The sequence below is a fragment of the Chrysochloris asiatica genome, unplaced genomic scaffold (genome assembly GCF_000296735.1).
Source record: "Chrysochloris asiatica unplaced genomic scaffold, ChrAsi1.0 scaffold00150, whole genome shotgun sequence".
Lineage (NCBI taxonomy): Eukaryota > Metazoa > Chordata > Mammalia > Afrosoricida > Chrysochloridae > Chrysochloris > Chrysochloris asiatica.
In genome coordinates, this window is record NW_006408668.1 from 5,654,633 (window position 1) to 5,676,656 (window position 22,024).

The 22,024-nt window shown below is 40.6% G+C and overlaps 1 protein-coding gene across 2 annotated transcripts in view; it reads left to right on the forward strand.

Moving 5' to 3' along the window:
• Positions 1-22,024, forward strand: part of AFF3 (AF4/FMR2 family, member 3) — a 761,863-nt gene that overhangs the window by 132,824 nt on the left and 607,015 nt on the right. The window contains exons 2-5 of one of the 2 annotated variants that reach the window (XM_006870741.1): positions 14,707-14,781; positions 17,124-17,244; positions 18,276-18,588; positions 18,718-19,103. In XM_006870741.1, coding sequence (XP_006870803.1) covers positions 14,707-14,781; positions 17,124-17,244; positions 18,276-18,588; positions 18,718-19,103 — 895 coding nt within the window. The remainder of the gene's footprint in view (positions 1-14,706; positions 14,782-17,123; positions 17,245-18,275; positions 18,589-18,717; positions 19,104-22,024) is intronic. The other variant, XM_006870742.1, reaches the window with a different exon arrangement.

The window sequence follows — 22,024 nt, forward strand, 5'->3', positions numbered from 1 at the left end:
TCAGATTCTGTTGGGGAATGCTTTTGACAGTAACACACCTGGGAAGGATTGGGAGAGGGAGCAGTTAAATTGTGACACAATTGCAACAAAAGTTTCCTCTGAGCTCATGGGGAGCTCTGGAGCTGGGATTTAGGATTGAGGCAAAGTCATTTGTAGTCCATGTTGATAACTCATAGGGTAGAGGCTTCCCCCTGGGATGGGACATAACCTTGGCAAAATTATTTTTCTATGATAATATTAATATTTTGAAAGAAGAATAAAGGTAGGCATACCCTCCAAATTTTGTTGAATGGAATTGTATGAATTCAATTCTGACATCATCAGTGGCTATACTTAACAATGGAATGCAAATTTGAAAAGATTATGTAGTGTTTTAGTAGTCTAGTGCCACCTAACAGAAATACCATAAATAGGTGGCTTTAACAAACAGAATGGTATTTCCTCACAGATCATGAGGCTAGACGTCTGAAGTCAAGAGTTATAAGGTAAGGCCCTCATCTTTTTCAGCTTCTAGTGAATGGCGGTCTATGGAGTTACTAGGCTTAGAGATTCATTTGCCTCCATTGTTATCAAAGAGTGTCTATTTCTACCTCATTTACTAGGATTGAAGTCTAGTTTCCCTATTTGAATAGCCTATATAATATTTAAAGGTCAATTAGAATTGTTAAAGAATATGTGATCATTTTGCCTAAATGCACTGAGTTGTAATTACTGGATTTTAATGTTTAAGAAAATGTGTGGCACTGTAGCATACACACTGGACTGCTAACTGCAAGGTCAGTGGTTCAAACCCACCAGCTGCTCCTCCGAAACCACTGTGAGGTGGAGCCAACTGGATGTCTCTTAACAACAACAATACACTTAATATTAACATCCAGAGATAGTGTTTAAGAGAAGTTTCCAGTCTGGAATCAGAAGACCTGCTTTGCTCCTGAGCTATCCTTGGATGGGATACCGGTTATTCGAGACTCAGCTAATGCAGGAATTGTTAAGTGCTGTCAAGTGAGTTCCAATTCAGTGATCCTCTATCAGGTTTCCGAGGAACGGCTGCTGGATTTGAACTGCTAACCTTGTGGTTCAAACTGATATTGCAATGCTAGAAATGCAGTTATTTATTTATTTTTTGCCTCGCCAAGGCAAGCTAATTGCTGAGAGATTCTGAAAGCCCTTGATCGTTGTGGTGGTCGGCTAGGACTAAAGTCTGGAAGTGAGGTTTTGTTGGAAGATTGGTTTAAGTTCTTCTTCTGGGGTTGTGGGGAAGGAGAGAAAATAAGATTGGCCTGGTGGGGAGACCAGTATCCTGGTACAGTGTAGCACAGTGTTTTGCATTATATCTTATTGCCTTAATTCTAAATTTTACATCTTTATCAATAGGACTGAAGGAGAAAAACAAATTAAACCTTACATTATTAATATATTTTTTTCAAAAAGTGAAATGTGCTTGTAAAACATGCATATAAGGTGAAAGAATATGATTTCTTTCCCACTCCATAATTCAGTTCAGAGATAGCTACTTTAAAATTTTCATGTATCAAGAAACACATACTTTATTTTATGCAAAAGAGATTAAATAATTCAGGTTCAGCTACAGTTTAGTCTTTTCTTTAGTGTGTATGTCTTGGATATTTTTCCTTATCAGTGCATTTACATACACTCCATCTAATGGCTACTAGTGAATACAAAGTCTTCCATTGTATAAAGTACCATAATTTGTTAACCAGTCTCCTAAGAATGGGTATTTAATTGGTTTTAAAGTAGGTTTGGTTTTGTGATTATAAATAATACTGTAGCAAAGTTCTAAATGTGAATAGTATATTTATAAATATGAAATCACTGGGTCAAAGTCCATATTTAATGGTGAGCTTTCTCAGGCCACCTACCTGACATAGTCAAGGAGTTATATTTCTGCATCGTGGGTATTTTAGTAACCTTCTGTCCAGTTAATAATATTCCACCTTGGCAGAGGACTAACATATTCAAACATGTCTGTACGTATTACCTCATTTGCTTCTAGCAACCAGTGATCAATGTGCGCACTGGTTTATTATCTCTACTTGCAGTGAAGGCTCCTAATGTGTCTCAACTGGGCCTGAGACAGGAGTCTCCTAATTTCTGGCCCCGTGTTAATACCTATGTAGTAGACGAGGAAACACCCTTAGAAGTTATGAGCCCAGTGGTAGGATATGTTCTTCATGTTCGTCCTCTGTAATTCCCATTTGACTAAGAATCATTTGCTTCTTATTCAAGCAGTTTCCCATTTTTATAATTTTTAAGTATTACAGCAGTATTATTGGGATTTTATATAGTCTGCTGTTGCCAAATGTAGATTTCTAGTTGCCAAAGGATGTGACACTTACATTTCTCTGTGCCAATCATAAAAAAAAAGTAGTAGCCCATAGCTTTATCAACTCCTTGCAGTTGCATCTTTCAGAATACATCTGACTTGTATCTGTCATAGCATGTGCTTTACTGTCTTTGGAAGAACAGACAAATTATTCACAGTAGTACTGATCATTACTGCCTAGTCAGGAATCCTGCTGTGATGCTAGGATAAGCACTGGACTGTTAACCACGGGCACAAAACTGACTCAGTGCCTCTTAACAGCAGCAATATACCTAATATCGACTTTCAGAGATAGTGTTTTCTTTGTTAATGAGAATTTTCTTGATATGTAAAGTTTATGAGGCTAGGACAACAGCTCAAAATGTCCATATTTGAAACAAAGGAACAGTCATCGTCTGAAGAATAATTCATTTTTATCTGAAAATCCAATTTTATTATGTGCTCACTTAAAAAGAAATAATAGTATTTCTGAAACAGCAAATCTTTTTCCCTAGATGGGAAATAAGGATACAGTTTTATGTAAAAACCAAAAAGAATACTGGTAAAATTTTAAAGGTTGAACAGATTTTGGGGGAAAGGAGCCCTGTTATGGTGCTGTGGGATAAATACTGAGCTAGTAACAGCAAGGTCATTGGTTCAAACACACCAGGAGCTCCTTGGAAACCTTTCACCTGGTCACTCTGAGTCAGAACTGATTTGACAGCACTAAACAACAACAACAACTATCCAATGAAAGAAGGGGTTAAGTGTGAAAGAATTCTGGCGATTCATTCATTTGTCCATCCATTCAGCCATCCAGCCATCCATCCAGCCATCCATCCAGTCATCCAACCAGCCATCCAACCAATGGTAATTGAGTGCCTCCTGCTAACCAGGCACTGTTCTCAGTTAATTCTGAGAGCTGTGGACTCTGAAGTCCAGAGGATGGCGATCTCCCAACCTCAGTCAGTGCCCAGAAAGCTGAAGTGCCAAGATGGAATCCTACAGAATGTAAGTCCTCCTGCTAACTCAAAGAGAGTTACATAATTTTTAATTGGCAGAGATCAAAGATGGAGAGAGTGAGATTTCTTTTTCCCTCACTCCCTATATCATGTGCTACTGAATGTCGACTATCTAACCTACCCTAGTAGTTTAAGATAGAAGAGCCTTCTTCATAGGCTTTTGTTCGATGAATGGATATGTCTAGTACCACAGAGCTGCCTGTATTGTTGTAACTTGTATTTACTCTTTTTGTGTGGGGGTACATAATGACCCCCGCCTCCAGTGACTCCACAGCAGCCCAAGAACATAAATCCACATTTCAAAGGAACTGTAGTAGTTCCTGTCCAAGTTCCTTTGCTACCAGCTCCAAGCCAGCCCACACCTCCTGTAGGACCCCTGAAATGCCCATTGTGCAAAGAGTATCTTCTGCGAGGAAAAAAACCTCACAAATGAGGAAATTACAAGAGAAGAGTGAAGTACATTTTGTGAGAAATTGAACTTATTTTCAAGTTGTTGTTGTTGTTGTTAAGTGCCATCGAGTCGGGTCCGACCCATAGCGACCCTGTACAGGGTTTCCAAGTTACATAATATTATTATGAACTTCTGATGTGGTGCTGTAGGACAGCATTGGACTACGAACCACAAGATCAGCAGTTCAAACCTACCAGCTGCTCCTTGAAAATCCTATACAGGCACGTAACACAACAGCAATATATGGGAAATGTAAAAAGTAAGAGCGGATGGGGTGACGACATTTTAAGATAACATGGAGCAAATATGTTGTCAGAGTGTCCTCTGTAGGATTTAAAAAAAGAATTGTGACAATTATCATCATGTGTTCATGGTGCTGTTGTTTAGTGTCATCGTATCAATTCCATCTCATAGTGACCCTGTATAGGGTTTCTGAGGAGTGACTGATGGATTTGAACAGCAACCTTGCGGTTAGCAGTCCAGTGCTTATCCTGTAGTGCCATATACATAATCCTAATATAATGAGCAAATGAAATTATTTTATAATAGATTTGATGTCTAATTGAAATTAGAAACTTGTGAGTGCTATATCAGTTATAAAGAACCCCTTCCGTCTTATATGTTTTTGATATTTGGTCATACAGAATTTCAGAACTAATCATTTTTAGTACCACCAACACAGAATGAATTATAGTACTATAGAGTTCTAATATTTCATATTTGTTAGCATCTTCCTTCATGTCAAGCTTAATTGTGTTTTTGCCATTAGAAACTGGAGAATGTTGTCAAGAATATCAGTTTCAGGGCTGGAGAATGGGCAGTTTTTTATCTGACTTGTATGTATTAAGTGTTGAGTGTTTCTTCAATACAAAGATATAAAATTTTCAAAACTTACATTGTTTTATTTATTCATGTATATTAAATGGTGGGTACTGTAGCATAAGCACTGGATTGCTAACCACAAGGTCGGTGGTTCAAACAGCTGCTCCTCAGAAACCTTGTGCATACAGGGTTACTGTGAGTCAGAACCACCTTGATGGCTCTTAAAAACAACTATGTATGTATGTACATATATATTTTTTTATATTAGAGCTTTATGTATATATGTGTGTATACACACACACACACACACACACATATATATATATATATATATATTTGTTGTTGTTGTTGTTTAGTGCCATCGAGTCAATTCGGACCCATAGCGACCCTGCACAGGGTTTCTGAGGTTGTAAATCTTTACAGGAGCAGAAAGCCTCATCTTTCTCCTGCAGAGCAGCTGACTTTGCGATTCACAACCCGATTTGTAACCACTATGCTACCAGAGCTCCTCACTCCTCATATATATATTTAATATCTGCAATTTTCATTGACCTTACAGTTAGAATCTTGATTCCAGCACTTATTGTGTGACTTTAGGCAAATCATCTAACTTTTCTAAGTCTCCTTTTTCCCATTGGAAAAATTAGCATGCTACTACTTCTGGCACATGGATTTCATTGTAATTTTATATTTACATGTTCATTTATCAAGATTTTATATTTTACACAAATAATAAGTTTGTTGAGAGTGAGAAATAAGATAAAAAATATAAATTTTGTTTATACATTCTTAAGCACTAGATGATTGTTCAGTATTATTGGCATTATAATTCTCATTACTTAATTCAATAACCCATAAATATTTTAAGGCTCTGGATATTATTGGGTTATAGGTCTATTTATTCAAGCTATGGTGTGCGTATGAGTTAGATTTTGGAAAGGAAGGAGAAAGATGAAATAGCCATTTAACAAATGCTAATTTTTAGTACCCACTCTGTGCCAGGCACTATTCTTGTGTTGGGGATACAATTTTGATAAAGTAGACACAGAACTTCTTCTTATAGCACTGTTTAATGGAAGATTCAGATCATTAATGTATGAAATGTGATTATGGGAAGAACATAATATACTACGTAGAGCAGAGGAAGGGTACCCCAGCTAGGACTGGGATCATGGAATCTGTTGAGGGGGAATTGGAGAATGTTTCTCTGAGGGAAACAACACTAAACTGAGACCTTCAGCATCAGGAGTTAGGCAGGTACAGAGCAGAGACTTTCAAGGCAGAGAGATTGGGGGGATTGAAGGCTGACACTGGACCACGTCTCTAGAGCGAAAAACAGCTTTAATCTCTGTCTTGCGGGCAGCCTGAGTCAGGGCAGTGACAAGATTCCACTGCTGTTTTAGAAATTCCCCTCTGGCTTTAATGTGGAGTGGCAATTGGACTGGGGCATGAGGACCAGCTTGATGAAGTCCCAGTAGGAGGCACTGGCGTGGTGACGATGGAGAAAGACAAAAGCAGACAGATTTGATTGGTACTTGGGGTTAGAGTTGACAATACTGGGGGATAGATTGGATGATGGGGACAGTGCTGTGGAAAATGTCAGTGTCACAGTGATGCCTAGCTTTCTGATCAGAGTAATGGTGTGGATGCTGGCACTGCCCACTAAGAGGCAACAGAAGCAAAGCTGGAGGCTGGGGTGGAAGAAGCTGTCCTAACATGAGAAGGCCTGGTAGCAGATGGATGATTTGGTCTGGAGCTGAGAGCCAAGAACTCAGTGGGATTTGGAGCCTTGTCCATCATCAATATAAAGATGGCACTTGCAGGCAAGGAATGAATGACATCACCAGGGAGATTATGATGTAAGAAGAGATAAATCCTACTCATGAGATTTTGCACCAATCTCTGAGTAACAACAGCTTCTAAGGAGTGGCAGAGAGAATGAAAAGTGCAAAGCAAACTCAGGAATAGCTGGAAAGGCAGTAGAGAGACCTTGGAAAAACAGGGCTATAACGCCTAGGGAAGAAAGCTTCCCAGAAGGCATAGTTAGCTGGGTAGAGTGTTGGGGAGTGCCAGGTATCCACTGATTTCACAGCAAAGGTAACGTGACCTTGCTGAGAACAGCAGAACCAGATCACATGGGCTTAGGAAAACCAAGAATTACAAAGAGGAGCAAGTGTTGACAGTTCTACAGAAAACTGTGGCTGATAAGAGAAAGAACATGGGAAGCAAAAGACAGAGGGCCATGGAGGGCTTAGCATTTTCTTTTTAAAAGATAAGGGAGCCTTGAATATGTTTATTTGCCAATGTGAAAAAGCCAAGTGAAATCAAACCAATGACCCAGTAGGAGAAAGTGGCATCTCTGAGAGGTGGGGGTGGGGGTTAGGAGTCAGAGCTCAGGTGAGAGGATTAGACCACACAGGAGGAAGGGGGGAAGGGAAGGGGAGGGATGCTCCTTAGAGAGAAGGCAGAGGGGAAAGAGCATGAAGGCCCCATATTTCAGACAAGGGAAAGGTTGGAGGAGAGGAAGTTGAGGGAGAAATCCCCTCCTTGGCTTGTGTTTCCTCTGTGATGGGGGAACTGAGTCCCATACCTCAATGCTGCTTTCCTGGCAACCCACAGGGGTTTGAACTTCTCAGTGGCTGTTCAGTTTCTTTTTTGAGACAATGAGGCATTTTTACTGTCTGTTTCCCTCTTCCCTGGTCTCTTTCCCCAGAGAGCTAAGCTGGTAAAACTAAGCTTTCCTCAGAGCTAAGCTGATAAATCTGCCCCGTACCAATGAAAGTCATTCTCATCTTCAAAGCAGAGTGTTCTTCCCGCCCAGATAAATGAGTAAGTCCACTATTGTAATTTGCATCTTTGGTGTTAACATTGAAGACCCTAATGGTTGGCCTGTCAGAAGATACTTGAAGCCATGCCTGTCCCTTTAATTCTACCTTTTCCAAAGGTAAAGTCAACTCTATTTGTTTTCAATACATAGAGCTAGTTCTGTACCTCTCAGGTAAATTAATTCAGTTCAGTAGATAGCGTTAACTTAAGATGATTCTTACTCCTTTTCAGAAACCCAGTTAGCAATTAGCAGTTCTGGATGGAAAAGAAGTTGGGGAGTTTGGTTCAGGCTAATATCCTGAGCCTCAGAGCTCCCTGTGTCAGGAGGCTGATATGTCCGAAGTTTCAAGCAGGTGGATGATAGGACTGGGCCACCTTTCTGCGGTAGGCCTTATGACACCACTCATAATCCAAGGGCCCAAAAGAGGTTACATGGTGGTAGGCCTTCATGGTTAAAAGAAAGATCTTAGGCAACCTATGAAATATGTCACACCATGTATATGTGGCTTTTAGAATTCCTAGGCATTGAAGTTTAGGAACAGATGAGGTGATAGTGAAATTTAACTGCTTTAGTTGTTACTGTACCACCAAGTTGGTTCCAACTCTTTGTGAGCTCGTATAGAGTTTCTGAGGCTGTAAACCTTTATGGGAACAGAAAGCCTTGTTTTTCTCCCATGAAAAAAGAATGACTGACCTTGCTGTTAGCAGCCCGCTACCAGGTCTCCTTGAGCTTTTTAGTGGAAGAAAAGTAACTTATAAGCTGGAGTATTGGAAAGCCCTGGGAGTAGGCATCCTGTGCATTCTGGACACCTGGGACGGATGGCCGCTCTGTGGTGAGGTGGGAATAGCATAGTAGGGAGTTTGTAAGTGGGTTCCATTTGGTTAAGTTATTGCTTTTGTGAGACTCTGCTACAGTGTTATATTCTATCCCAGAGAATACATAATTCTTCATCCCGAGGTGCTTTTATATTGTAAAGGAAGAAAAGGTCCTGTTAAGAAACTCCAATCAACTTCTCCTCTTTGTACTGTGTGGGAAGTCTTTTTGAAAGCTACTTGTTCTACAGCTTGGTGTTTTATTTATCACGGTGCAATTCCATTAGAACCCGACACTTTTTCTCAGTGCACCAAAACCGAGAGCCCCTCAGGAAAAGCATTTAACCCTGGGAAATGCAAAGCTGTCATTTATCTGTCATTTCTCTAAAAACTCACTAGGGTGTATTTACAGGAGAGATGTGAAACAGTAATCATTTCCACTGACTTAGCAATGGAGTTGAGAGTTAGTGATTGGTGAAGAATTCATGTGTCCAATACCAGATTGTCACATTGGCTTGCCTGCAGTAGCCTTGTCATAAAGTGCAGTTGCAGTGTTGTTATAAAGTGCCGTCAAGTTAGTTACTACTCATGAAGCGACCCTGTGTAGGGTTTCCAAGGAGCAGGTGGTGGGTTTGAACTGTCGACTTTGCACTTAGCAATCCAGTACTTATCCTATAGCATCATACCAGGATGCTTACAATTCTTATGGAATTCAGTATACAGAATTCCATACTTGAAAAAAGTGATTAAATGGGGAATTATTTTTATAGCTTTTGTAATATTCTGCTTAAAGAAGCAGGGGCTGAAATACTATTTAATTGCTAGTGCTGACTCATTTTAATTAGACAATCCTGCTTTATTTTATAGGTACACTTTAGAAGAATTCTGTAACATATAGAAACCAAGAAGGCTTAGAAAACCTTAGAAAATGAAATGAAATGTTTATGATTTAAGATTAATGCCTTTCTGTCTGGCAGTTACTAACAGAGAATGGGGAGCAGGGGAGAGGGTGGGTAACGTTTGTCAAAGCTCATCAATGAGCAGGTTCCCAGAAGGCATTGGAGCATAGTTGAGGAATATGGTTTTTGGTGTCAAACTGCTCAGTTTCAGATCCACGCGTTATTGTTTACTAGTGGTGTGACTTGGACGTGTTAGTTAATCTCTAAGACTGTTTCTTCACTGGCAAAAGGAGATATTATCTCGGGATTCTCAAGACAATTAAATAATGTAATGCATATAAAGTGTTTGATACAGGGGCTGGCATTGTTAATAAGCAGTTGTTGTTAGTACTGTGTTGAGTAGATTCTGACTCATAGTGACCTTGTATAGGGTTTCTGAGGAGTGGCTGGTGAGCTTGAACCACCAACCTTGTGGTTCAAACCAACCTTGCAGTCCAGCACATTAATCTGCAGTGCCACACCAGTATAGGTGTTGTTATTAAAATTTAATGTGTGCCACACGGGTCTTGGGAGCTGGCATAGATCATCTATGGGTGTGTGATTCCTTTTACCCTGACCTCTTCAGTGCCCTAGTTTGCTCACAGTTTTGGTACAGGAGAAGTTATAATAAAGACACAAATCACCTACCATCTCAGAACCATTCTAGAACAGGTCATAAAACCTAACACGGAGATCTGTAAATGCTCTGAGGAGATATTTTCAAGATTGGATTAAGATTGAGAGAAGCTTTGTGGTTGGAGACAAACAGTTCAGAGTTGGGATTCACCTTATTGGAGATCCAAGGTAGACTATTTAGTCCATGAGGATCACAGTTACAAAGATGATGGTGAGCCAGGGCAATTATGATACTGAAGGAAAACAGAGTGAACTTGTAAGGGAAATGCAATTAATTTACTCCAAAAGAAGAGTCCACTAAAATAAGTGTGGGGGGGGGGGGCGCAAGATAATGTTTTTCAAGATTTAAGCTTTTGTTATGGACTCTGTTGACTAGCTCTCAATCCTTAGCAGATATAAACCACCATCACTGCTACTAGCCTCCCACCACCATCCCTTCCCCACCATCCCTTCCTCACCGCCACCACCACCCTCACCACTGCCATCAACATTACCACCACCACCTCAATGAAAGGCCTCAGAGGAAACAGATTGAGAGGATTCTTGTCTCTTTGCCAAGATCTGTCTCTAATCCCATCTTCTCTGTCTAAATTGCTGCTATCACCTGCTTACTCTGTGGGCATCTCTTTTTCACAGGATCACCTCTGTTAATACACTAAAGAAAGAATTTGCAAATACACTTCAACTGCCCTCCCTTTCTGTAATTTAGGAAAGGATTACTGATCTTTTATTATTTACTTTATAAACAACAAGGGATGCTAATTAGTTTGACTCATTAAATTTAAAGCCATTGTTATAATTTTGGAGTATTTGATTAAGTTTTTTAATTATACACAGTTGCTAATGCTGCTGTTGCAGAGAGCAGGAGAGGGCCTACGGAATACTCTGCCCTCTACCTCGTGCCTTTTCTTTCTGTTTGTCCCATGGCTGCTAATCCAAGCCCAGGGGACTTGGTAACATGTTATCCAGGACTCTAAATCCCTGGAAAAACTGTCTCCTCTTTGACCAGGGTGGTCAGGGCCAGCCTTGATGCAAACTGTAAAGGAAGGGGGGGCGTGTGTCTTCTGGTTCCCTTTTGTGATTCCTCTTTCCATTCACACCTCGAAACATGCACCTGCTTTCAGGAAGGACTCGGATAAACTTCTGCAGAGCAAGGTAGAGGGGCTGCTTGGTCAGTAGCAAACCAAAGAAAGAAAACTTTAAATTCACGTGGATTTCAGGGTTGTTTTTGGTGGTACCAGGAAAGCAAGCATCACCTACTGCAAATGCTCTTAAAAGACACTTAACCTAAAGGTTGGCAGTTCATATCCAACCACAAGGCACCTTGGAAGCTAGACCTGGTGATCTGCTTCCGAAAACTCTGTGGAGTAGTTCTGCTCTGCAAAGATGGACACCATGACTCTCAACCCACTAGTTGGCCAATAATGGCAAAAACAATGGTAATTGATATATCTTGTACTTTTCAGCATGGCCTCTTTATTCCCTCTCCTCCACTTTTATTTTTCTCCAGACTCAGCTAAAAGCTGTTTTTTCTCAGGAAGCCATCCTGACTTCCTGTGCTTCTGTCCACCAATACCTTCACCATGTTATGTCAACATTTCCTGCTTATGAATAGTCCTTTTTCTCCTCCTCTACCCTAGAGTTAGCAGCAGGATGGGTCATAGCCCTAATTGTCTCCCCAGCATCTAACACAATGGCATTCACAAGACATTCAGTAAATGTGTTTGGACTAAAGTGAATAGTAGTACTGCTATTCAAAGAAGGTATGGAAATATGGAAAACATGCTACTTTCTTCAAGATAGATGGACAGTTATTCATACCCTTCTGCTTGAAGTAACTTGTTTCTGGATTTGAATCTTGGAGTCAAACTAGTAGGTAGGATGGATTCTTTGTCTGTGTTTTAAAAGAATAAAAACATGTTGATGATTGTAGTCAGGGAGTGGCACAGTGGTTAAGCACTGAACTGCCACCTAAAATGTTGATAGTTTGAACCTACCCAGCTGCTGTTGGAAAAAAACCTGGAAATCTGTTCCCAGAAAGATTGTTGTTGTTATGAACTGCCGTCGAGTCGATTCTGACCCATATAGACCCTATATAGGGTTTCCAAGGAGCAGCTGGTGAGCTTGAACCACGACCTTACAGTTCAAACGGCTTTGCAGTATGGCACATTAACCCACCACGCCACATTGAGACTCCAGAAAGGTTACAGCCAAGAAAACCATATGAGGCACTTATAGTCTGTCACATGGGGTCATTATGAGTCACAATTGACTTAACAGCATTCAACAACAACAGTCATTCATTGCTGAAAGTCTACATCATGGGAAATGTAGTTTCTTTAAGAGAACTTGCATGGCTCAAAAGAACAGAAAGAAAGCCGTCCCTTCAACCCAGAAATGCTAGGTTAAAACAGGCCTCTTCCACTAGAATGGTGAACGCTAAGAGGTTCCGTGACTGGTCCGCTTGCAGGGCAGCTTGGAGCAGACTAATGGATGAACGGTTGGGATTTGAGGATAGCGGTGGCACCATGAGCCTTAGCTAGCTTGCTTTATAGCCTGTAACGTCTTTGTTCACTCATCTGTCCTCTATTCTACAGTTCTGTGTTACACAGAGATGCTTTTTTCTTGTGCATTGTGCAGAGACTGATTTTTGTCTTTTGTTGTTACTAAGGCATATTAAAACAAAACAAAACAAAACCCCCAACAGATTATAGCAACTAAGCCTTTCTTCCCAAATTCTCCTTGAGTTTTCTCTGAATGGGAATTAGCTTCCATTTGTTACATTTGTACTGATTTACTTCTGCAGGGCTTACGTTCACTCTTTTTAATACTGGGTTCATAGACATAAAAGTTTTAGGAAGTAAGGCTCCCTTTTGGCTCCTGAGTAGAGAGGAAGTAAGGCTCCCTCTTGGCTCCTAAGTAGAGACGAGTAAAGGGCTTTGAACATTGCTGTCCCCTAGGCATGATGTTTGCTTTATATCATCTTTTGATGATTAAACTTTTATCATATGTTCCTTGATCTTTAAAAAAGTGGATCTAGTAATGCTTGCCACCCTCATCTTTCTCCAAGAGCCATTGTAAGGATAATGAGGGGACATGTATGTGAACGGTTGTAAACACGGTGGGAGATGCATTCAGACCCACAGGTAATGCTATTATTTAGTTCCATGCTGTTACAGTATTATCAAGAACAAATTAATTTTGGAAGTGATGATAATTTCATGGTTGAGCATCTATTCTTACCTAAGTACCATAATTTACTTTGACCTGAACCCTACAAGGCACCTCAATTTGTAGATTAAAAATAAACAAAGGGGAAATTATCAGGAATGTGCTTACTACATTTGCTGTTTTTGTTATTTTAAAAAACAAGTAAGTCTTTTAAAATGGAGTTCATTAAAGAAGATTTATTTTCTGAGAATGTTACACATCTGTAGTAAATAATATTGTAGCAGTTGGCTGCCTCCATTTTCATGCAAAATAAATAAATACATTTGGTGACATACATCTAAGGAATGGAATTCTTATAATTTTCATGAAAATAAGGAGAAACTTTACAGATGATAGGGATTTTCCCATCTGCTAGTAACAAAGAAACATGGCTCGTCACATGTTACTCTAGTGAGTTTTGCCAGGAAATGAAATTTTCTAAAACTTAAGTCAGTCAGCCCCAGGGAAGCTGGCCCAACTTTCAGCATGTCAGGGAAAGGTCCTTTTGCTTTAAAAGCAAATGGCAGTTCTTTGCACTGTTGCATTGCTCAAGTTGCAGAGCAAAGAAGAGGCCTGAATTCTAACAGTGAGAGAGCAAGTGGGAGGCACTCTCAGGGCCTGTGAATGGCAGCACAAATTTTATTTGCAATTGGTGGAATGGTGGCTTTCCTACAGAGAAGGTACTGTCTTTATGAATCCAAACACTTAGCGTTGGTTGTTGTTAAATATTGTCCAATTGGTACTAACTCTTAGCGACCCTGTATAAGGTTTCTGAAGTTGTAAGTCTTTCTCCCATAGAACAGCTGGTGGGCTTGAACCACTAATCTCGTGGTTCGCAGTCCAGTGCTTATCCTCTAGAGCTACAGCACTACCATTGGTGTTGGTAGGAGACAGTAAAGTTCAGATGCATAGGGAAAGATAGGTGGTAGAAGTCCAAACTTTCCCTTGCAATGATAATGTGTTTTAATCAGGTGATGTTCTCCCTTCTGAGGACCGAAATGACACATGGGGTTGTGGTTCTGGTAAAGTAGAAAGATCCTGTGGGTAACCTGTAAGAGGGGTTGAATGGTCAGTAGAAGGCTACAGAACTGCCAACCAAGGAATAAGGAGAGAAACCATAAGGAAGGTATCTGTAAAGTATTGCTTCTCTTTTTGGGTTTTCTTTGCTCAACTCTGCAGAATGAATGCTGTTTTAGGTATTCTGGTTTATCTGATAAGTGGAGGATACTGCATGGCACAGCATTATGATGCACTCATTATGGACGTCCAAACATTTCCTGTTAATAGATTATGTGTAAATGGTCCTGAGGGTTTTCCATCTTTATTAGTATTAGAAACCTAGAACCTCACTGGAGAACTCTGTCTTGCACTGGCTTGCATCTTGGAATGTTTTTGGTCATCTTCAAGCTTAAAGGAGTAGGGGGAGTGTTTAGTTAAAGAGGAACAACAACTTCTTCCTCACCTTCAACTGCTCCAGAATATGCAATGGTTCTTACTTGTGTGTGTGTGGGGGGGGGTTGCCTCTACCATCTTTGTACCCTAGTGTCCTTGTGCCCTTTCCTGTTGGCTTTTGGGGAAAATGCCAAAAACTCATTCATATAAAGATATAGAAGGTGCTGAAACTTAAAGCGTTTTCCCTTCTTGTGGTGCTTGCATTTCTTACAGGGGTGAAGACATCTTAAACCAGAGGAATGACTCTCTAGTTGTGGAGTTTCAGGCATCAGCCAGCAGATGCAGGAGGTATTACTGGGGGCCTGGGGGCAAGGGGGGCTTCTTAGAAGCCCAGGTGTCATCCTCAGTAACATCCGTACATCTGGCCACTTGTGCATCCCACCCGTCTTGTGTCTGTGGTTGGCGTGAGCTGGCTGAGGGCAGCCAAGCATGCGTGTAAACGTCTCCATGTGTGAAGCTGAGTGCAGTGGGTACTCCTCAGGAGCTAGGGGCAGAGCCTTGATGCATGCAGTGCACGTTTCAAACATTTTTTTTATTTATGTATTTTATTACAAATGTCGATGTTGGTCCAAAAGTTAGCACCCACAAGTCCATAGTAAAAGTAAAATGCTCCTTTGGGTTAAAGCCTATTTCATACATGAATCATGTGTCCATTTAAAATGCATGTGATGCTCATGTAAGCTGAGCAGGGCGGCTCAATCAGACACCTCTTTTGAGGGGGCTGGCAGCCTGCCTGGTTCTGTGAATGAGAGTATCACATCCATTTCACCACTCCCATGTGCTGGTCACTGTCCCCTCAGCCACCCAGTAAGCTCTTCCTGGTGAAGCTGGAGCTCTGAGCCACTCACTCAGCCAAAGATCTCGGAGGCTGCAGCTCCTCGTTACATGAAGGTCATTGGTTGGACTTCCAAATCTAATCACTTGGGATAATGTACTAAGGATGAATTAAAATGCTAATAGGCTACATGTTCTGGGTATTTTAACATTCCCTAATCTTAAATTTAAATGAAATCCTTAGGTGCTGTAACTGCCTTGCCAGGAGCTTGTTCAGCTCGCCCCTTAGACAGCTAATTAAAAGTATTTTTCTGGCCAAATGGGCAGCACTAGGAGGATGGAGCAGTACGTACGCAGAGCCTTCAAAAAGTTTATGGAAAAATTCCATTATCTTTCAACTGTACTGTTTTCCTCTCGTATTTACTTCTGATTATTTTATTTGTGTTTTCTACAGCCACATGACATAAACCTCCTCTCTTTTAGTAATGATAGCTCCTTAGCTAAAAAAATAAAATAAAAACCACCACTTCCATAAGTTTCTTTGAACGCACATGACTATTAACAGCACTATTTAAAGAGCAATACATTGGATGTTATGGCATCTAAAACGGTTCCACAACCCTTCTACATATTACTTTCACATTAAAACCTTGTAGCAACACTGTAAAACATACCTGCTTTATAGTGAAGACACTGGAGTTACAGAGAGATTGTGTGGCTTTTCTGACAGCATGTAGTTGGTTAGGGGAGAATCACAGTTAGTAGTGGAGGGTCCGGACTCCCAGCTCAGGCATCCGCCCACTAGATCAAGTGGAACCTCTAAGCAGAATGATGAAAGGACCCCTTAAACTAGATGTTTCTGGTAGTATGGTGCTCCCTTGGAGGGATTTGTGCATCTGCTCTTTCTGATTGGTAGCGGTTAGCTCTGTCCTCTATTTGAAGAGCAGATTTCTTTATCCCTGGAGCTGACAGACCTAGTGTATTTCCTTCCTTTAGTAGGTCCCTCACTTCCTTACTATTAGGGGAATTAGCCCCTTTATTTTCTCTTTATTAGAGGAAAGAACATTTTATTTCTTCCTTAGTTCTTTCAGCTCTCTGGTGTCTGGGCACTTCGTAATTGTATTTTGGGAGAATAGATATTAATTTTCTTCTACAAAAAGGCCCAGTTCCTTGATGACATAACATAATTCAATTTCTGTCCTCTCCCTTCATTGCCTGCTCTCCTTCCTCATGGCACATTTTTCATAGTTAGGAGGAGTGATCGTGTCAAATATATCAGAAGGAAGAATTGATTCAGTAGTAGTTTGACGACTTGACTGATTAACACAGATCAGAAGAAGGCTCATAACTGTGAACACCACTGCAGCATGGAGTTTTAACAGCTCTTTAGGGAGCTAGTTAATGAAAGAATCACTACAGAAACACAGCCATGCAAAAAAAAAAAAGAAAAAAGAACCAACACATCCCCATATAACACTCAGAGGCTGTGTCATAAAACGAGATATGTTCCTAATTTCTCTTTTCACATCACTGTAATTACCGTCTGCTATAAGATTACTTCCAGTCTTCTCCTGTCAAAGTTGCTTAGATATTTCCTCTTTCACGTATCAGTCAGAGACGTCTCAGTACCGGCTGAAACTTGTCCTAAGGATCCCCTACCCCCGAAGATTGTAAATCTCCTGTACCCCAGCTCGAGCTCGCAGTACCTGATCAGACCGGCTTTAATCCGATTCATGCTCTTGTTATCATCACCATTTGTCCATGAACCAGACTTGGGCACTTAGAGATGTGTTACATTGGGTTTTACCCTCTAATTTTCCAGCATGTGATTTGCTCTTTTCTTTCTCTGGCTGCAGTGCCTACGAACCGGATAGAAACATGTTACGGAGGAAGGAACGAGAGCGAAGAAATCAGGAAACTCAACAAGATGAAGGCACATTTAACTCCAGTTACTCCCTCTTCAGTGAGCCTTACAAGGTAGATGATGCCTTTCATCTGAGCCCCTGTCCTGAGAGTCTTGGCTAGGATTATTGGCCAACCAAACTTTGATTAGATTGCTGCCTGTTCAGCGCAGCCCCTAAACATGATGACTTCCTCCACAAATTTTGGCATCTGTTCACATGCGTTTAGTTGCTATTCCTGCTATAAAAGTGTAACTTTTGGTTACTACTAAAAGCTGCTGGCTGTGATTTTGATCACATAGACTTCATTTTTGCATTAATTTAAGAAGATAATTTGAGTTGTCTTGCTTTTTAAGCTCTCAGGAAACATGCACTATTAAAAAGAAGTTGAGTTGCATGTCTGTCCCTGTCAGGGTTTAATGAAAAAGGAACTGTTATGTTATTTCTCACTTGTATCAAATGCCACAAAACAATCTTTCTTCTAAAACTAAGTCTGAAGGACTTCAGCAAGTTTGTGGGAAAATGGAATGAACAGATGATAGAATCTTCCTAGATTTCACTGCTATCTTAGACTTCATGGAGCTGTGGGTCCTCAAGCTGGTAGCTTCTTGCATGTTTAACCCTCTGTCCCTTTTTAAGCCTTACCTTGGCTTCTCTTGCCTGTTAACTCTGGGTGTCTGACAAGAATAATTATATATTTAGAAATCAGAAATAGAACAAGTGTGGGCCAAATCTGAATTTTCAACAAAAGCTTCCAGTAGTACCCGATAGAAAAGAAAATCCAATCCTGGAAAAGATTGAATCCAGGACAATCTTTTGTGAAGCTACAATAGCAATTTTCTGATTTCCAGGGAATATGTTTTAACTGCAACACAATACCAAGGATAGACTCCTTTTTTATGTCATTGATGGCAGTTTCAGTTTCTCCACTCTGGAGTAATGTAGTGTGCTAACAGACATCTTCAGGGACCATGAGGACTGTTTGCATATCTCAGCTCTCACTCTGAATGTGGTGACCCTGGGACTATGCTCAGTAAAGACAGTGCTCCTTTAATGCAAGTGTTCCTGTTGACTGCCATAATGGTTGTTTTGTTTTCCTTTCTCCAGACTAGCAAGGGGGATGAGCTCTCCAGCCGGATCCAAAATACTTTAGGCAATTATGATGAAATGAAAGATCTTTTGACGGACAGATCCAACCAGAGTCATCTTGTAGGTGTTCCCAAACCTGGGGTTCCTCAGACTCCTGTGAACAAGATCGATGAGCATTTTGTTGCAGATTCAAGAGCCCAGACCCAACCCTCATCTGCCTGTAGCACTGCATCTTCCACACCTGCAGCTGTCCCAGTGCAGCAAAATAAGAGAGGCACCGTGGGCTGGCAGAAGGCTGGGAATCCACCATCTGATGGCCAACAGAGAGCAAGTAAGCATGGATACAGATTGCTTGATTTGCACAAATCTGCTAACTCAAAGAACAGTGATAAAAAACCTAATCACTGTGTGTTGAGAGCTACATCCTCATCTTCCTCTTCTTCTTCTTCTTCCAACTCAGCACAACAGGGCTCTCTCAGGACCTTGCTTGGAGATGGAGTTGGCAGACAACAGCCCCGGGCCAAACAGGTGTGCAATGTGGAGGTGGGTCTGCAAACCCAGGGCAGGCCACCTGCTATGTCAGCCAAGCACAGCAGTGGTGGACACTGTGTTCAAAACTTCCCTCCATCCCTGGCTTCAAAACCGAGTCTGGTCCAGCAGAAGCCAACGGCATATGTGCGGCCAATGGATGGCCAAGATCAGGCCCCAGATGAATCTCCTAAGCTTAAGTCATCTACGGAAACCAGTGTGCACTGCCCATCATACAGGGGAGTCCCAGCTACCAAGCCAGAGTCAGCCAGAACCAAGGCCAAGCTTGCCAAGTTTAGCATCCCCAAACAAGGAGAGGTGAGTCTTCTCAGCACCAGTCCTACACCACTTTGTGTAGTGACGATTTGACAGGTATAAACTCAATTTCCATGTTTCTTTTGGCCATGATGTGGCTGAGTTCATGTGGTAAGATTTGCAACTATAAATAAAGGGAGAGGCAGACATAAATAATTATGTATAAATATTAAATTTATTATAATCAGAATTGTTTTGTTAAAGTGCCGTCGAGTTGGTTATGACTCATAGTGAGCCTGTATAGGGTTTCTGAGGAACGGCTCACAGTCCACTGGTATCCAATAGCACCAAAAGTGCCTACTGTGAAGCTTTAACAGTTGCCCCATTTGAATGTATTCCAAGGGATTTGTTGGTGAACAAACTGTTGTTATCTGACATATTGTATACTAGAAAGAAAAATTCTTGAAAGACATTAATTTTTAGTATGCAAAGAGGTTAAGTTTTGTTGCAAAGAGTTCAAAATGGTTTTAGCATTTTTTGTCAGTTTTGAAATGTCTCAGGAGCAACATCCCCAAGTAAGGCTACCATAATGCTTAAAGTAATTAGTTAAATATTGAATTTGGTTAATATTCAAACATAGCAAATGCTCTGTGCACGTTGTGTTATTTAAGGTCCAGGCTCATTGCTGTTCATCAGAATTCTTACTTGGACCTTTCTGAGTCCCGGAAAAATGGTCTTAGATACATGAAGAGAATAAGACATTTTAGTTCCACTTCTTTTGATTTGCATTTAGATTTTGTTCTGAAGCGTTGGTTCATTGTATTACAAAATGTGTAGAGTGGGTTTACTGGAATAATTTGGAATTCTAAACAAGCAATTTGCTATATCACACAGGTGGTAGAGAGGCAGGAAGTGACAGTCACTTCAACAGTAAATCTGGAGGGAAACTGCAGCTTTGTGTTAGAGAAGCATGTCTAATACTGTGTTCCAAATTGATGATGACTGCCAAGAGCCCATGAAGAATACACATGAATGGACATTTCTTGTTTTGCTGCGATATGGAATATTCACTAAAGAACACATTTAGTATAAAACAGTGTACTTAGGAACTCTTCATTTGGCATTTTCTTACTTTTTTGACATTCTTTAAAGACTGAATATCAATCTGAATAGAATATTCTTTGTGTCTCAATTTGATTTAATCACCAAAGGAAACAAATGATTTGACGTTTCTTGTTGTGTTTCTGACAAGACTGAACTTAAACACTTCTGAGTTATCACCTTTAGAATACTGATATCCCTAAAGAAGGCATCCTTTCTACTCTATGAGATGCGTACGTAAAGTATTGGGAGTAACAGTAGTAGTGTCAGAACCTGTCAGGTTTCAGGGTACATAATGAGACTCAAGATCAGCCCATTCCCATGAGGTCAGAAATACCTCCACCCTCCAACCTTTTTACCATTTCAGACCCCAGCCGGCCCTTCCACGGCACTTTCTGCTTATCTTCTGGGTTCCCTAATCTGTTCCAATGGCCACATAGAACTCACAGACCTTACTTACAGTAAAGTGGTTTATTAAGGAAGAGGGTACAACTCAAGCTGAGAATTAACAACTTGGGATTCGGATCAGGAAGCCTGCAATCTCCCTTCTTTAGTGTAGGACAGCTCTCTCAGCTCCTGTTCGAGGCCTTCCTCTTAGCCCTGCTCCCTTCTCTTGACTTTGCCATCTGTCACTACTGGCCCTGCTGCTGGACTGCTTTCTCCACTCCCTCTATCTTCGGTGTTACTGATCTCTTAGAAGTATCCTTGCCTTCTCTCTCTCTCTCTCTCTCTCTCAATCTCTCTCTCTCTCTTGCTTCTTTGCACTTTTCTCATTTTTGTCATTTCTGCTTCTCACTGCTTTTCTTCCTGCTTCTTTCTGTCTGGACAACCTCTTTGATGCCGGCTGATAAAATACAAAAAACCCTTCGTCGATTTCAAGGCACAGCACTCCAACCAGGGCCATGATCTGGCCAGCCCCTCTTGGTAGTCCTTAGATACTTCATTTGCATAAAAGGTTACAGCTTGTCTAATTTGCATAATCTATTGATCATTCCCTGAAAAGTGCATACCAGAGCTAGGCATAAATTATCAAACCATCCTTGTGTACAGTTTACCTAGGAAATGTTGATTAACTTGAACAAAATAACAAACCTTCTGGGGTAGAAAAGTTAGGCGAAGATAAATTAACTCCTCAGTGTTTTGGGGAAAAGTCTCTCAAGCTGTTTTTCCAAAGAACCAACTCAGTGTATGTAGGCAATCTATGCATACCAATGACATGTATACCAGTAACTTCTTTTGTTTATTAATTTATGATAGATTGCAGAAAATATTCATAAGGAATGATGACTAACAAATTGTAACTTTAAATTTCTACAAGCATTTATGTTTTTAAAAGCTGTAGGAAATGCACATAAATACCATCTTACACAACTGAATTTCATTAAGCTCTTTGATTTTTGTCATCATCATCAAATGCCAATTTGCTATGGCAGCAACCACAACAAAGAGACGACAAGCATGGATTATCCTTGACCCGTGTGACTAATTCTTTAAGCTACCAGAAATCCCTTTATAACATGACTCCCAAATGATTCCTGCTTAAAAGGGTTGTTTTTTTTCAGCCATAGAAATGTAACATTTGTTCGGTAATACTGTATATATTTTTGGAAACTAGTAGTGGGTGACTAGATAAAACTCTCCTTCAAAGGAAAGGATTGATGTTTTCAAAAGCTACTACAGTCTTGTGTAGATGACCAGGCAGTTTTCATTAACTTTTGGGATTATCATTATTAATTTAGAGATTTTTATGATATTCTTCAAGGATAACAGATTGGAAATGATACTCTATGAGTTGGGCTGCTAACCTCAAGGTCAGCAGTTTGAAACTACCAGCTGTTCCGCAGGAGAAAGATGAGTCTTTTTGCTCCTGTAAAGATTTACAT